This window comes from Helicoverpa armigera, chromosome 3, assembly GCF_030705265.1.
Source record: "Helicoverpa armigera isolate CAAS_96S chromosome 3, ASM3070526v1, whole genome shotgun sequence".
Taxonomy (NCBI): Eukaryota; Metazoa; Arthropoda; class Insecta; order Lepidoptera; family Noctuidae; genus Helicoverpa; species Helicoverpa armigera.
In genome coordinates, this window is record NC_087122.1 from 7,870,317 (window position 1) to 7,888,902 (window position 18,586).

Below are 18,586 nucleotides of genomic sequence, written 5' to 3' on the forward strand. Positions count from 1 at the left end.
TGATTTTGTAAAGATAGACTTTTAATTTGCTACGAGAACTTTTACTACCTTCAACTGCGACGAGCTTTTAACAAACTTTGCTAATGTTCGTACCATTAGCTACGACCAGTTTATATATGAACCGTAGCAACTGGTATAATTTTATAAACAAACTTTTAATTCCTTCAGAAGTATGTAGAGGCCAACATGCTCATTTTCTGAGCTTTTTCCTGTCTGTAACAGATACCACACAGTTCGCTGTTTAATTAAACGTTGAACTTATGTAATTATGAAATTTAAAGAAATAATTGCGTTTTGGCCTTTTGGTAATATAATAACACTTGTTCTTTTCAGGATCAACGTGAACTGTAAGTAGGTTATATATTTAACGCAATGTAAGTGTACCTAGTATAAATAATTAATGACGCGTATAAGTAAAAGGTATAATTAACACAAGGAGTCCTTAATAAAACCTTACGCTATTGTGATATGGAGTTAATTGGGCCTTACCTTCACGTTCAATGTTAAGTCGAGTCGTGCAACGCTCACCGTGGTTGCGGCACTCAACCTTATTCTTACCGCGGAATTATACTGACAGTCACCCACTTTCAATCATACCAACCGGTTCGAACAAAGACTTCAGTTTCTTAACAGTCACAGCCAAAATCAACAAAACACACGTTTAATTAAACAGTATATGTACTTACTTACCTTTCACAGATAAGTCTCGTAGCAAATTGGATGAAGCAGCTTTTGATTGAGCACGCTAATTAATTCGTTTGTTTGTTATGTTAGCATAATGACATAATAAGTCCACACTGTTTATACCATAGTACACATACGCGACAGCACGTCAAATTCTACACTAGAGTATCAAAAATATCAATGGATTCACGTCATAGAATAGAAACGTCACACAAAACATGGTGTAGGCGTAGTACCAGGCAAGCGGCGCGGGCGCTTCGGCAACACTCGACAAAGCTCGGCAAACCTCGGCTTCACGTGCGAGTAAATAAGAAAACAAGTTTCCTGTCTCGGTTGCTCTCAGGGCGACAGGGGAGACTTTAGATTAGATCACTGAACCAAAAAGAAACAGAAACTTTGTCGTTCGTCCGGTTGGCGTCGACGTTGGGAACCGGTTTTATTGTAGCTTTTTAGTCCTTACAAATAAAAAGTCATGCATAGATAATCGTACAATACTCGCAGGGAGCTTTACGTAAGGGATTGAGTGTTATAGCGTTGGAAGGAAACTGTTACCGAACGGAAATGGACACCAGCACTGGAACCATTTACATAGGACCAGAATGTTCCAGCGACGGAGACTTAATTGAATGTGTTTAGTGTTTACGTACATTTGTTATAGGAGTGCAGCTGCGTTTTGTACCGTGGTCTCTTTAACTGCAATAAATCTAATTTTATTCTTGATATTGTGTGGGAGACAGGATAACGCTAATTTGAGGTTCTGATAAACAGTACTTGCAAATGTAAATTACCTATGTAGAAATCTAAGTCATAGCTTTGTGTTTTCATGTTGCAAGTACCGAAGTAGTTACTTTAGAAACGCATCAAGACATTTTCCCTGAGAAAGCTTTAAGCATAATACATTCATTTGCACTCGAGCGGGGACGGAGTGGGTCGCTCGTTGATAATATGGTTTGCTTACAGAACAAAACTTCTTTACAGAATATTTAGCAGAACGGTAAGAGACGCCAGCAGTGATGCTCTAAATGCATAATAAATATATTTCCGGCATTTCCTCGGGTCGTTATTGTCGTTAAATTTTACAGTCCTGAACAAACATTACGCGGGCGGACATAGATCTGTTCTTCCATTTAAAGACGTCATTACTCCGTGGTACTCGGACGTAAAGTTGAAATTTGAATGTGACCAGTGGCAGCATCCGCAGCGGTACTCTGGTCCAGTGTAGGACAAGAGCCCGTTAACGAGAGCAGCGGTTGTTTGTTTTCCCACGCCTTACAGTCGACAACAAGCCTGAACCGCGACCAAATTGTCGACCATCACCAACTGATGAACGATTTGTTTACGGTAATAACCGTTATTGTTTGACCAACCGAACTGAACTAATACACCTAACTCCGTGTCAATGTACTCTCAATATAAATAATTGAACTCATTATTACACTTTTAATATAACGCTATTAACATCAAATGAAATTCGTGCGACGCCCTGCGTAAAAATGTGGCTCATTTTCCTTAATGGTGATATTATATTAAATGAATACTTAAGAGGGTAGGTAATAAAAAAATAACAAATTAGTACAGAGGTATTTCAACAATTCGAACATGGTTACCTGAAAGCTATTTGCGACATTTCATTAAAGTTAAGAAAAATAAAATAAGGACGGTAATAAAGTATACTGCTTCTTTACCTTTTAAGAAGATCTTGCGATTCCCAAATTAGTCGTAAGTAACACTTAAAAGTCCGTTGCAAACTTGCCGGCGAATCCGAAAAGTTGTTCAAGAGTTTTTCATTCACTTATGTCTCTAATGCGTCTCCTCAAATGTTCAATTTAATAAACTAAACTAACAACCCGTTTGTTGAGCGAAATTTTCTTTTAGCAAACTTCGAGGAACAACAAAATTTGGTTAAGTAGTACTACCTTTCAACACTGCTGTTTACTTAGAAAAAGTAAATGCAATTTCGTAGTACTGAAAACTCAATAAGTTGTCTAACTGTAAGTAACTCGTATGTAAGGTGCCGCATGCGAGTGCACGGGTCTCGTGTCAGCAGTGTATCAACATGAGCTAGCTCGACCGGCTGCGGCGTCATCCACTGACATCACTCACAAAGTACACGATCGTCGACAATATTCACGATAACTACAATATCAGAGGTTAATGTGCGCGTTCGTCCCGTTGGGCGGCTAGCGCGACACTGGGCGGGCGGTCGCCAGCGATCGTGGCCGCCCGCCCGCCCTTGCGAAAAGTTCACGGTAACAAAGTGACTTTCTTTCTGTTTAGTGACATTATTACATTTCAATCTCGTTGAATGTTTATCGAATAAATACTACTTTATTTCTATAGGGACCTGAATGCTCAGGCGTAACTTATTAATGCTTTATTAAGGTGTAACCACAAATTAGATTATTACGAAACAGTGAGAGTTTATTGAACTCGTCTGCGTACTTCAGCTGTTCGTGGAAAACGCTAACCAAGCCGTGTTATTTCAATCCATTCTTCAGAAGCTTTTATATATTGTGTCTATTGCCGAGCATGTCATGAAACTTTAAAATGTTTTCGTTAGGAATGTACATTTTGGTAACGCTCCCGCTCGATTATAGGAACGAGAAAAATGGTAGGCTATGGTCGTCGGCACGGTGCCATACGATGATAGGACAGCGACTGTTTGCCAACTTTCAACCGAGCGTGTAATATGTTTCCACATACAAGTGACACAGATGAACCACCTCTCGAGTATGCATTAGTCATTTTTATAACGACACAACCACCGTGAAAAAAACCCAAGAAAGGTAGCCTTTTACCGAGAAATACCACACACTATTATTTTGAGTTGGAGTAAGGAGTTTCTCAGAAATAGCCTGGGGTTAGCAGTCTCGATACTAATAGGTGATTAGTCCCTTATTAAAGTTAACACGGAAAATCCAGGGATGTACTCCTACACCCCTTCCAACTTACAAGAGTTATTTTTAGAAATATACTACTGATGTAATAGAATACATTACCTCAGTTTTTAGCTGGAACTCTCTAGTAAAATAAACGGGAAATTAGTGTTGCTACGTTGTATATTAAGTTTCTATTTAAATTATTTTATACTTTTGTACCGATAGAAGGCTTTAAAAACCCGAGACTGAATATTTATTCCATTATACCTAACCAAAACCGAATAGATTGATAAAAGGTTTCGTATTACTTTTGTACTGATAACTGAATTCTAAATCTACGTTCGTCTGTAGGTCAACGCGTATGCTTTTTTATTTCGATATTGGTATTAGAGAATCAATTCGATACCTTTCTTTAAAATAGAATATGTAATCAGAATACACATGTCACCAAGTTAATATTGTGTTAACTTTAGAAACAAAATAAAGAAATGTGGAGGCATCTGGAAGGAAAACTGATGGGAAAATTTTTCTGGGTGTTTTGTACAAAATCTCTTAAAAAAACACTGTAAATATAAAACAGAACCTACCTATATTATAGTTTGGCTTAGCAATATGCTTATGTTTTCCTGCACGACACGTCTCTATAGATAAAAAAAATACTTACTTTCAGCAGACAACATAAACTACGCTCATATCTTAATAATCTGTACGTCATAAAAATCTATGTGCGAATCTCGGATTTAGCTTGGCACATAAAATGGAAGCGATACAAGCGTAACACCATTAAATACCATTAAATACAACAAAGCTTAACACCATTAAATACAACAAAGCGAAAATTGTATTATATTTCGGTTAGTAAACTAGACGTTAATAGTCAAACTGGCAGTCAGCAGCATAGATCCTAGAAAGATATTTCAGTTATTTGGCGATCGACGACAACGGTTCTAGGCCGGAATTCTGTTGTGCTTAACAAATGTTTGCTCCTGCCGCTGCGGTATGTAGATCGAGCTGAAACTGAGAGCTTAATCCAACAGACACTATTCCAAGCCTCTGGGTACATAGTCCGTGTATTCCACGACGTAAGCCTTCGAGAATTACGCCTGAAGTACTTCTAAAAACTGACCACGTAATTTAAATGAAAAGAAAAGCTATAATATCTGATTTTTATATACTTATAAGAGAAAACAATGTAAAAACACACGTGAAAATTAGGGCATATCAGCTGAGATTACATCTTGTAGATGTTAATGAAGTAATTATTGATGAAATACCTATTGATTTATGTCATTTTATATTGCACCTATAGATAAACGTTTCAATGTAGGACTATCACGCCTTTGGGACCATCAGTTTATCAGTGTTAAATTACATATATATACCTATATTATTCAGGGAAGTAATGCACATTTGTGACGCAGTTCCAACTTTATATATATTGGTGAAATTCCGAGATTGAATTCACTAGAAACCCACAAGGCCACACCGCGCGTCTGTAAACATCCTCACGTAACACTTTTCTATTTTCGTTTATTTGTACTAACAATTTCAGCTTTATGGGAATGCGGGAAAGGATTTCTGGCAATAATATTAAAGTTTACGAGAATTCCTTATAGATAAAGTAAACATAAAAAGACATATTGCAGGTCGACTCGCGGTGGTTCCAACAATATGACACAAACATACAGGAGTTTGTTTGGTAGGTACACAAGTGCATTGCATTCCTCCTGTCTTTCTAGAAAGCGCTGCTCTTTCATAATATTCTTAAAAGTGCCTGGTACGAAGCAACGTGGCTGTTCGTTACTTATGAATTCTACTTGTTTAGAAATAACAGTAGCAAGTGTACATTTTGCTGAGGTACGTAAATAAAGAAAACAAATGATGTTTCAGTTAATAGAGCATAAACCTTAGGTGTGTGCGATAGCGAAGACATTTGATATGAGGAAACAAGCCAGCACGTTTGGTCCCACGTATATCTTGCTTCAGATAACCCGCGAGTTGACATCTTTCTGATTTACAACCGTACAGACGCTTTTCTCAGACGCTAAAGTAACGACAGCTCTGCGATACTGTCTCAAATACTCTATGTTTCACAATTATCTAATTTGAAAATCTTCTACAAATGGGTTTTCATGGTGGGTAGGTGACTTAAAGTTTAATAGAAGTTCAAGTTAGATAAAAAAGCAATCGTTTCTCTGTCCGTTATTTTTATTTCTTACACTGTATTAAATGACTTATATAACGTTTTGTTACTGAAAATACTTCCACTCTGTTATAATTCTACAGATGGCTTCAGTAAGTAACCGCATTAAAAAAGGCAGTTCTAATTTCACGCTCGTGCGCTCCACGCATGAAGCTTTTCGTCGGCAAAGCTCCCTTGACAGGCTCGTGCCCCCGTTCAATTAAGACGAGACTAATGATCTAGTAACAGTTAACACAACTAAACATTGCACTACTATCGCTCTATAAATAGCTTCTAAATTGTTGTGAGACTCCCATTCCAGTTCATTACGACCCCATTGTATGATGTTCTGTTACTATGCACTATGAGAAAAAACCGTCCGTATCGAATTGATAAGTCGTTACAACATTCCTATCGTGACCATAATCTGTATGAGCCGTATCAGAAGCCGAAAACAAATTACTCTATATAGACCATTAAGGTTGGTAGACACCCGCCACGTTGGTCCCGCCGTGTGTAATAAAACTATTGGGAATTTTAATAATAAAAGATTGTGTTACTGCCTCCGAACGAGAAAGGCTTTCAAGCGAGATTTCTCTTCAGGTACATTGATATGTAACCTTGTTACTGGAATGTTTTTTGTTGTAAAATAGTTACTACCTATCTTTGTTACTACTATGTTGTGTGCTTTCGAATAATATCATGGCAACACATTTTTTTTTGTTGAAATTAAGATTTGAGAAGGTATATGGAATATTCACGTAAGAAAAATTTGTTGAGACTGACAAAGGGATTGGAACGTTTGCGAAATATTTTAATGTGGCTTTTAAAAGTACCGACCGGGTAAGTATAAGCAATTAAGAGACGTTTATAGAAAGCAGGATGTGTGGTGTTTGTGTGCATACGCTCGGAATCCGCGAGGCCTGTAATAAGAACCGGCAACAATCTACACAGAGATGGCACCGGATGCCGATCTGCCGGAGGGAAAAACTCATAATTGGTTCTGCGTATCGCTGGCCAGGCTCCACGCACGGTCGCATCGCTCGCGCCCTCTATACGCCATTAGAGAAATAGCATGCAACTGCCTTCAAATAAAAAAATATGCTTGTCGTGGACGAATGATATCCTGATTGACGTATCAATTTAAATGGCACAGCCGGACCTGTCGGTGGATATTGGAAATTAGTCAAGTTTTTGCGACTGTACGTGCATTTATTCATCGGCTCTACCGAAAGCGATTAAGTAACCTCTCTGATGTAACTGGATTTTTAAATGCTAGCGTGATAAATTGGTACTCGAATTACAGCCTAATTCGGTTTGTGTGAACTGACCTTTACAAAGGCTGATTAATTATTCAGTCTCATACTCCTAATTAGTTAATTTTAGTTCAGTAGTCATACTTACAGGGGCTGTTTTACTAACTTAATAAACAAGGGCTCACAAACACAAAATTAATTACATTGCGGATTAGATACACGTATTGAATTTTAACTAATTAATTTAATTAATATGAAAGATATCATGTTACAAGAGTGTCCCGAGGAAACAGAGGTGCTCCGGATACAATTATTCAGGTCACGGCAGACCCTGGGTCCCTGTGCTATGAGCAGTGAGCCGTCAGTTCGCCGGGGCCGCTGTTACAGCTCCAATGAATAGCAAATCTCTACATGTTGTTCGATAAACTACTGTCTAATACTGGATGCTTGTTATTCATGTGACGCTCTGCAGGACCTGTTCTACAATCGATACCCATTCTGGAGGGTGGCGGCGACCGAGTCCCGGTTTCGCGACCACAAAGGGCAAGGGGACATGCAAATTGTAGCTGTATTATCTGGCGTCGGATGCGGCATCAGGATTTACATAGGAATGGAGGCGCCGTTAGCGGTAGTTAGGCGGTTCCGAGGCGACGTGGACGGGTGGCGAGGATCGTGGCGCCGCGCAGGGAAGTCGCGCGCACCGCCCGCGTCGTGCGCACCCCAACACACCAGATGATTGCCCAAGCAAATCTAGGACGTTCATTCATAACTCGAGCAAAACGTTCACGGACTAAATCTGCATAAACGTCCCATTACCGTACTGAAAATCTAATATTAAGATCCAGTTTCTGAAGTAAAAGAAAATTACCGGGCTGTGCTCATTTCCTGCATAAATGTTACGTAAGAATTATGATAGCCTGACAATTTATTACTTAACCCGATTTAGCTAACACCTGAACATTGCATAAATATTAGTAATCAGAATGCAACTAATGCTTATTATGATTATTACAAAATCGAACAGAAGTGTCAAATATAATAAGATATTAGTATGAATATTCATAACTCTCTAATACTTATCTCTTTGCATAATGGCTAGCGGTTAAAGTTCAAAAAGCTATATAAAATTTTGCTTAAACACAGCATTTCATAATTTCAATCTGTCTAAAACGTTGGTAAGTAATTAATTTGGCCGGCGGTCAGTTAGTCTTGACAAGACGCGTGGGTTGTGTAACTCGTGACGTATTGCAACCGCCTGCGCCCGCGCCGATTTCTGCATTAACCTTGGACTGCAAGCGGGCTAGCTATGCGTGGGACGCAATTTGTACGCGATAGCTTTAATCTAGATAAAATGATTGTAAACGATAAGCTAAATATATGTACCCCTTTTTTCGAAGAATAATTAAGGCCGATTCACCAATTAATTTACTTTGTGTAATCGGTAAGTAAATATTTGTTATCTTTCAAAAGAAATAAAATTGTCGATGTTACGACAGAAATAATGAAGCTACTGGCAAATTTATATTTTCGATTGAATTTAATATTCAATTATTGAAGAGACTATCAATAACCAACCCTGTGTTACTCATTAAAAGTGGATCAATTATAATCCGATCACAATCTCTTATGAATAATTAAAGTAAACTCTTAATTTAATTAGTAGTTGACTGAATTAAGCTGAGTTGTCTGGTTAATTTTAAAGTGAGTTATTCATAGATATTGGATTAAAGACAACAAAGAATGAACTAACAGAAGTCGCTGGTCTCTTGTGGCTTGCAGCGCCGAATTGTCCCCCGTTTACTTATCTCGCTATCAGTCCAAAGCGTTACTGCTCACTGTTTATAAACGGACAATAAAATCTACAATCTCGATTGTGTACTACACATTTATATTAACTCTAGATGCTTTAGATAACATTGACAAGCAAATAATTCGGTGCTCTATCATTATCGCGGAATAACATTGATACGTACTTACCGCAGGTACCATTCATTCTTCGAAATGAGCCCACAAGTGCTTGTTTAACAACGTTCATAATAACGTGTATCTAATTTTAGCGTTCATTGTCTCTAAAAGGTCGATTTCGTTCTAATTTTTGCTATTGATGTTGTAATTTTTGTTCTAAAATTAACTACTTAGACAATTATATTTATTTAAGTGAAGTGGCCATGTAATGTGTATATTATTATGATGTGAATTATAGTCTCACACAATCTATTTTAGTGGGCTTAGAGACCTTCGCTCAAATTCCTATCAGTGAACTTATTTTACAGAAAAAACACCAACAATGAATAAAATACAATATAAATAAAGTAATTTTGTTTGTGTGGTTCACAATTGACACCAAGTGAGTTGAACAGGTATTTACTTTTGTACAATAACAAAACCCACACCACACGCAGAGAGGCCTATTCTCAATAATAGACTCAAATTAAGGCATAAAACTTGTTCGTGGAGCCGATTGTCCGGTCCGAAGTGTATCGGTTTGAGTGAATGGCCCAATAACAAAATGTAGACTTTTGGTTGTGCTCCAAGCAGGAAATCATAGTTGACAGATAATGGGTGCGATTAAGTGCCCCAGTCCCGAGAAGTGGTCTGACCAGTGCGTGGAGTGAGCCTTGTTTACTTCTCGATGGTACCTAGGCCTATGCCGCTTAGGCGTTTAGTTAACGGGTCTAGATGGCCCATGAAATTCTCTTGCAACAACATTTGGAAATCCGTAATGTGTTGTTTAACTGAAACTGGGAAATATTTTATGTTAACTTTTATATGTTGTACGTACATAGGTAAACTACATAAACACAATAACTCACAGAATTCAGATTTAAATAGTTTTAATTTTTCAGACTCACCATGAAAATAGAAAGCGATAAAGCCATTTTAGATTATCGAAGAAATATTAGCGTGTCTAAAAAATCGTTTCGCCAATAATTCAATTTCTGCTGTTACGTATAGGTATGAATTGAACTAGGTAGTATTCTTAGTTCTTTAGATTCGTTGCGCCAAAATAAAACCAACCTGAAACATTTCAGTTAGTTTATTTAAAGTTTATTACGAAATCAAAACTTGTGGGTGGTTGACCTAAGGTTGCGGTCGTTTTCCAAAATCCACACGCTATCGTGACGATAATTCACGCCAAAATTATTCGGTCGTCGACCGGCTCACGAGCCAACTTATTGATTATTGTTTGCTATAAACTTTACTTTAGAGCCTTTGATAAAGATAAAATACAACGTTTTCAGTTGACATTGTATTAAGTGGAATGGAAAGTATCTTTCTTTTTTCTTAGTCGCGCTCTAATATCTAAAACAAATCCAAATTCTATTATGGTCTCGCAAAACTCTGATTAGCCGTTGAGAAAAAATTGTCTTTTATTTACTTCATCAGATTTAAAGAGTTATTTTTCAATGAATAAGAGTTGCTATTTTGAATGCAAATGCGATATACTTATCTAAATACTTGAATCGTTTACTGAATGATAAGTGAAATTTTATGCATGAAATTTTTTATTTATTGTTATGAAAGGTTTGGTGGATGCGGTCACGATGCGACGGCGATAGCGGGCCGCGGCGCGCCGGCAGCCGCCCTCTTAACTGTGACCAAATCAATGTTTGATTTAGGAATTGATTGGAGAATTGTGATTTATAGATTCCGGTACGGTTCAGAATCAATTTACAGCCACTCTGAGAACTATGTTTAGAAAATTATTTGTTTTCGACCCACGTATCGCGCCTAACTAATTGTTGTTTATTGTAGTTCGGATTAACTGCCTACTTATTTTTTGTAAGTATAAAATATGTAAATTTTTTTTTTTTACTACTGCTCAAATCTTAAATTATTGTAGTTTCAGATAAAAAACACAAGGTTAGTCAACGTTCTTTATCTTTGCCTTACGTACCTACACTCTCCACTCCATTCACCATGCGAAACTTTTCTCTAGAAATGTAGCCAGGCAACAGCTTCAGTGACATTAAGGATAAACTCAAGCAGAAATTCTGAAATTGCACCAAAAGAATTTTCACCTAGAGCACAAGAAGCCTTGTTAATAATACAAAACTTGACTGAACTTCGTAACGAATACAGTAATATTTAACCAGTTGGTTGAATGCAACAATATCAGCGTTATAAAACTACTTCAATATAGATTTATTGCGAAAACACCTCCCAGTTCTACGGTCGGGAATTTCTTACTTCTTTTATATAAGAAAACTCTGCTAAAGAAAACAATATCGTACTCGATCGGCCGCGATTCCAAAATGAACAAGTGGAGAGGCGAAAAAACAAGCTTGTTATCTTCAATTAGTTTTCGAAGAGAGCGTTCGGGGCCAGAATCATAAAGAGGGCCAGTATAATCGGGAGTCGGGAGCGAGCCGTAGAATGAGAATTTGGTTTAAAAAAAACAAGCTTCGCGGTCCAGTGGCCGGGGACTGGGCGGTGCAGTGGGAAAAAAAGTAAAAGGGTTAGGTTTCTTACTGGCGTTGTATGTCCAAGTGGCCACCCTACGTTACACCTCCGTGGAGACCGAGGTAACCGAGAGTAAAAAAATACTGGGATACGGTTGACGTTATTGTGCTTTTATTTTTTATGCTTACGAGCACTCTACATTGATCAATTATAATGTATCACTATTTTCAAGATTGGACGAAATTAAATTGCTTCATTAAAAACAGCATAATAAAGCTAATGGTTTGTTACACAAGATCTTGAAAAGGTACAAAAAAAAAATGACGCTATAAAAATATGAGCAAAAAGCCTTGAATTTTATTACTTGCCCGGTCGACCGACTGGTTTCAATATAAAAAAAGTTTTAAATAAAAACAGTTACGAGTGCCTACGCGGCATATGTATAACCTACACCTGTCATACCAACAGGGTTGATCCTGCACGTCAGCCCTTTTAAACAAAGGTCAGAACCTAACGCAAACTACCTGAATATTTTATCGCGATGGAACATCCCTCAAATGAACAACAGACCGCGGCGTTTGCCCGCGCATTTTAAATTGAAAAAAAAAAAAACTAAACGTCAGCATTTTTGTTCTATTTTTGAAAATGTAATTAGATTTGTGAATATGAGATGATAAATAAGTTCACTTGTGTTTGCTTTGTTTTACACCTGCTAACAGGTAATAACGTGACCAATAGGGATGCAGACTGAAAAAACCTATATTCTTATTTAACTCGTTTGTTGAATTATGGACAAAACTTTAACTTATAAGAATTATGTTTTAATGCATATTTATGCATAATCTTCGTTGCAATTAGTTAATAGCAGGAATAAAAATTGTGTAAGCCAATAAATAGGAAGTGTTTGCTTATACATATTTATTTAATTAAAGATACATATTTAATTATGAAGATTGTTGATATAAATAAAATAATCTGGTTTTTATTGCTATCTCTTGAAACTGGCTTATTTATTAGTCACACTATCGCCATCTTTTGATTGCAGGGCGCAACTGCGATAAGATATAGAAACTACTTTCTACTAACTGCAGTTTCTTTATGGTCGCACTAAGTTATCCTCTTTCTTTATCAATTTAAAAGACGATAGACAATTTCCCTTAGATAACACCTTAGAAATTATTGTTTTAACAAAGTCTGTTAAGAATGTGTGTGAAATTTAACGCCACCACTCTAAAATACAATAAAATAGCGATGTAAGTCGATTTGTCTGAGTTTGCGACGCGACTTCCGTCCGACTCGCCACGTTCAACACAACTCCACTTATAGGTAACATTTTCGTGATTCATTGTATGTCTGTTAGTCATGTTTTATTCCTCGTTTACCAAATCCAGTCATCACTAGTCACCTACTTACTAATGCCTTTTTTATTTCAGTTTAAATTAACAAGCTCAGCTGCCCGATGACATGCGGTTGCTGAGGTACATAATACATTGGTAAGTGAGCCTTTGTATTATTTGGTAGATGTAATATAAGAACACAATTGAATGATATAGAAAGTAAAACAAACACGCACATATCATAATTACATGGATTGTTAGTCTATGGAAGTGAAAGTGCGCTTAGTCACTCTGTAACCACGTTGCTATTGAGTCAACAGTTCGGGAAAAGTCACAACGGATTTAGTAAACAGAACGCTGGAAGTGTTAGATACAAAGATCAAGACTTCCAAGTTGATATTAACCAATTATTTCACTTCCATTTATCAAATATCTGTGTTAATCAATTACTTTAACCGTTTGCTACTTAAAACAACGGCTTCTTCTCAAATAGATGATGGAAGCGTTACTCAAGACAAACAAACTGACGTGAATTTATAGCATTCGTATCAAAATAACAATTATTGCGCTGTATCCGGGAAATGAGGTGGTGGGGAGATGAAAGCCTGCATAGATTTCACCATTAAGCCTTGTGTATCTTTGGTGTTAAATTTAAACAAATAAGCATAATTAATTGAGCTGCATGTTATAAAGCCGTGTTAAGGCGCATCTTCCCAACACGACACAATTATATTTTTCTATTAAGTGTAATATCATTATATTACACGGCATGACGCCCACGCCGCCACGCCGACGCATCGTCCCGCTCCCACACATCGCACACGCTTGTTTAGCCCTTGCTTTCGTTTTTCTATCTCACACAGTCACAAGATATGCATATCAATTACAGATGGGCCGTATTAACGTCTTCTGCATTATTTATTTTTATGAGCGTGCATCTGAAGTTGCGTTACGTAATAAAGTGTCTTCATGAAAGTAGCTATGAAATATAGCGAACATAAATCAAGTAAAGGACAGTATCGAAAAGATATAAAAATAATAATAACAAGGTGCGTGTGAATGAATTTATTTGATGGCGGTGCATCGCAACATTTTACATGTGGCGCGACATAGCATTGCCACCGGTGAACGCCGTCAGTGATTCATTTCGCCCATAGGTTCCATCAGAGGCGATCGATTCACATTGCAACGACACGTGAACGGGACAGGAGCGACTATCGCATGTCCACGGTGTTTTTTACTGACGTTGCTAGATCGACACATGCGAGATTTAACAACCAGCATTTATCAACTTGATTAACTTTACGTAACGAAGAGAAATGCACGTGATTATTTAGTCATAAATAGTATTAAACATTTCGACCAGCACACAGAGGCATGAAACAAGAGAACAAACATCGACAATAATTAGGTACTTACACAATGCCCAAATTGGAAGCCGGAAAAGTATGGGCGCATATTTCTCGTTGTTAGTTATTTCCCACCATTCCGTACTCGTTCATGGTCACTTGCTATATAAATTGTCCCCTGGAAGGCTAAAAGTTTGTATCGCCGCCATTGTCGGTCTACTGCTCCCCAGTGCATTGTTAAAGCCAAAATCAGATTAAACTTAACCTTTGCAGACCACTATTGCTAGCCTACGGCGGGAACGTGATTATTGGGTTTAGAGCATTTTGTACCGAAAATACTTGACAATGAACTCCTAAAATAGCCACGTAAAGTTTCCCTAGACGTTAGTATGTCGACAAACTTATTGTGTTCGACAGATATTATGGACTTACAATGGAATTGAATACATGTCAAATTGTCAACCCTCCTCTCGATGGTCTTATGATTTCCACTTATAAATAGAACACACCTATATTGTGTACACATGATACTGTAGACGTCAGACCATAAATTAGTGGTTATTTATTATATGTCAGTTGTAGAGTAAGCAATCATCATCAACGATTGGATACATGAGTTACCTATCTCATTGATGTTACGACATCAGAGTAAGGGCAATGTTCGTAAAATGTTATATGTATCGCCTTCCGCTATAAAAGTCACTAATCGATAAGTTTCCTGCTTAGTATGATTATGCAAAATAATTTTATTACTTAATTTGATGTTATGTTGATATTAAGGATTTAATGTCTTCTTTAAATATCTGATTTTGCTTGATTCAATTAATTTATTTGATTACTTACCATAAAAACTCCGTATGTAAGGTAGGTTCGGAGCTTTAACAAGCTTAGGTATATAACCGACACTATGACCTATATATACCAACCTACACTTGGACAGTTACATTAATAATTATCATGTATAGTACGAAATATCCATATGAATAGGTACTCTTCACGCGTTTCATAACAAATAAGAATGATTACTGAATTTACAAACTATTGTGTCTCTTCAAAGAGGCTACGGATGTTGAAATACCGAATTGTATGTGACACAAACATAAAATCACAGTTAACCAAGTCTAGGAACGTACAGTTTTGTTGTACAGTTGTGTTTATCACTTAGTCTGCACCGTTTGGCAGCCCCGCCAGATGTTTAAGAGCTCGTTTAAATTAGGCCACCTAGAACAACTTGTACACTAAACTTGTGAACCGTTGATTTGGCAAATTGGCACCGCTTCTTATAAATTTTGCACTATTAATAAATATCGTGACATTTTGATATTTTCTGCCTAACTGCGATGAAGACACATAACTTTAAGTAATATGAGTCACAAGTAAATGATATGAGAATGATTGTTTAACTATGTATTAGCCAAAAAATCTATTGTGAATCATCTTTTTGACCTTAAAGTATGACTCATTATAACAGGTGAACCAGTTAGGAATTTTGGACAGATAGTTAGACAATATTGAATACAAATGCTTGACAATGGGCTCAAAAGCGTAACAATGAAAAAGAAATTCAATGAAAGTCATTAAAAGTTCCAGACATTATTATCTAGAGTTCTATTGCATTGAGGCATTTAATTAAGCGGCTTACGCCTATAGTTACACTGAGTTACACATTAAACAAGGTAGATAAACGAATTTGAAACCGATATCATACAAATATCGTTCATCAATCGACACCAATATTTTACATGCTCTCTAAAATATGAAACTTCAAATACAAACTCATAAATATTTGGAAAATCAAAGGCAGTAAATAAAACACAGAGAGCAAACAACACAGATGGGTCCGCATATATTTCAGTTTCAACTACGGAACTGAAGCACTTTTTCGGTCTGACAGTGTCGTTTTTCATTTGATATGTACTATCTTTATTCACACTTTGCATAGCGTAGTAGTTTATAAACAAGTATTTTGCAGTTTCGAAGAGTCTACATTTTTCAGTGGGAGCGTGGTCGGTCGATTTATTTTGTTTGCGATCGGCAGCTGATGATTACGGACCGCGGAGCAACGCGGCCGAACAACTTGAAATGGAGACATTCTCAGAACTATCCACAAGGAAATAGAACTAAAGTTAATTAACATGGAAGTCCATGGCGACCGCTACTGTTTTATCTACCTACTGCATAATTAATTCGCGACAGATACCACCACGAACTTAAACTGCTGAGTCAAGCGTGTCAAAAATAATAAACACACGCGTATACTGAAATAATTATTAGAGGTGTGTCAACGTTACTATATCTAATTTAGTAATTGTGTCACAAAAATATTCAACATTTCAACATTTCCAGTAACACCTAACACGTGTCTAGAGGTCAATTCTGTAAGACAATTTTGAAGTTCATATTACTAGGTCGCATAAATGTACATACGGTTAAGTATGAGCAATTTGAGCAAATCAACGCAACTAGGCCACATTATTACACGACGACCGCGAAGTGATGTGACTGGCTAGAACATCATATTTCATGGACCGTTAGCAAATTATTCTATCTGTGCCCATTACCTTAATGTGTAATTTGTACATGGGGCTCGTTAAACTAGAAGCTCTATTACCTGAAGTGGCCTGAACACAAAAAGGTCTTAAATATTTTAGGACGCAAGTACATCTGGACCGCTACGAGAATTAAATGTATCTCTTGTGACTATAAACTTCCATTACTGGCTACACATAAAGCATCGCTTGATCGCTTATGACAATAAAATATTTAATACATTACTAAAATCGTCGAATGCTTGTCAACGCATTAGCTGCTGTTTCATAACCAATATAAAATCCAGGGCTAACTTCCCGTTCGTTAGACGCATAACTCCAGTCGTGCTTCGTTTGATTACTTTTATGGTTTGTGTTTATATTCTTAATTGATTGAACTTTTTATTTGAGTTCTTTTTGTATATTTTATATTCTGTAATGTCTGTGGGTATATTGTAGAGAGGGAACTCAATATCTGCATGTTATTTCAGTCCTAATCCCGGCTGTAACGACATCCATTTGCCTAATGTTTTATTAACCCTCTCCGAAAGGAGTCTTCCAAAATAAGTATCCACACATGTTTAAATGTGCAGTGAACAAGAACATAGATTGCTATTATTGTTTCGTTTTCGAGTCAGTAGTATGTGCCTAGTGTACGTAGAAGGCAAGCGCGCTTCCTTTTGTACCAAATAATAGCGTAGTACTATTAATAAGGCTGTACGTATGTAGGGTACGTGTTTAAAGCACAGGCATGTCGGTAGAATTGTGAAGTAGGTGCACATAAGTCTGCTAGACTTAACAATGAGCAGTTTTCCTCGTACACCACCTACTATAAAATGCATGAGCTACAACAAATCCATATAGAATTCATATGCAATTCGCCGAACACAGATTGTTAGTTACATGAATATTAATTAATAGATGCGTATTTTATGGATAGAAGGCAAGTCCTAATGGTGGAGCCAATGGTTCTTTGTTTATATGCCATGACCATTTTGGGGACGGAAGTGTGCGAATTCGTAATTCTAATGGCGCTACAAATGTGGGTTACTGTGGTTTTAGCAAAGCTCTGTGACACGCACTAAATTGTGAATCCTACATTTTTAACCTCTTGAGTATTCAGCGGCAGCAGCTAAGTTAAAACTATAATGACTTTTGAAGTTACGAGTACTTAATTCAGTTTATGGAAGATATAAAGAAAACTGTATTAGAGTCCATCCCAGAAAAAATATCTCATCAAAATTCGACATCATAACACTCTAGTAGCGATCATAATATTTGGAATCGTTGAGGAACATAATTTACCCGAAAGTCGCGAAATAGACCATAAAATAAGTTTTATTCGAGATATAAGAATTCATGAAAGTCGATGTAAGTGCGGGCCAAGTGCCTACTTATTCAAGACTAGATTATAACGTGGACCCGCAGGAGCGGCCGCGTCCTCGTTTATCCTAATAGTGTCATGATTCTGTTCCTTCGTGTGTTGTGACGTCATCCACGAGTGGGCTTCATTTTCGCGCGCTGGACAAACGCATAAAGAAGGATTAGATACTTGGAGCACCCCAGTTTAGTCCCTATCTATTTGTTCAGGCCATTTATTGCTGAGTATATTGTCCTTCTGTAACGTGACGCATTTACTGTACAATCAGAATGTGCTATCTTTTTCAATTGTAGCAAATCCTTTCTGGGTCGGTTTGCTTGCCTTATGTTCTATGACTGGAGAGAACGGTAGACATTTATCGCATTCTTTTCCGTTTGAACATTTTGTAATTAGCTTCACTAAGTTGTGCGTTGCGTCAACTGCACTGTACGTATTTGGCCAACAAAAGCGATACCTAGCATGGCGCACTCGATGGCTCTGACTCTTTGTTCCTACATCACTTTGCATGCTACAAATGAACCGCGACGTAATACCTCTCGCAGTTAGCATTAATTGGATACTGAAGGTTTTGTTCTGGAGCCGGCCA

The 18,586-nt window shown here is 37.3% G+C and overlaps 2 protein-coding genes across 5 annotated transcripts in view; one reads left to right on the forward strand and one right to left on the reverse strand.

The window, feature by feature from the left end:
• LOC110375133 (semaphorin-1A) overlaps nucleotides 1–2,842 on the reverse strand; it is an 89,170-nt gene extending 86,328 nt beyond the window's left edge. The window contains exon 1 of one of the 2 annotated variants that reach the window (XM_021333132.3): nucleotides 2,370–2,842. The gene's annotated coding sequence lies outside the window, so the exon portion shown is untranslated. Of the gene's footprint in view, nucleotides 1–690; nucleotides 833–2,369 lie in introns of those variants that run through there. The other variant, XM_021333133.3, reaches the window with a different exon arrangement.
• Nucleotides 2,843–9,329: 6,487 nt separating this feature from the next.
• The window catches only part of LOC110375135 (major facilitator superfamily domain-containing protein 12), a 44,763-nt gene continuing 35,506 nt past the window's right edge, over nucleotides 9,330–18,586 (forward strand). The window contains exons 1-2 of one of the 3 annotated variants that reach the window (XM_064043594.1): nucleotides 9,330–9,348; nucleotides 12,839–12,898. In XM_064043594.1, coding sequence (XP_063899664.1) covers nucleotides 12,870–12,898 — 29 coding nt within the window. In that variant the 5' untranslated portion in view covers nucleotides 9,330–9,348; nucleotides 12,839–12,869. Of the gene's footprint in view, nucleotides 9,349–12,496; nucleotides 12,732–12,838; nucleotides 12,899–18,586 lie in introns of those variants that run through there. The other 2 variants (XM_049852041.2, XM_064043593.1) reach the window with 2 other exon arrangements.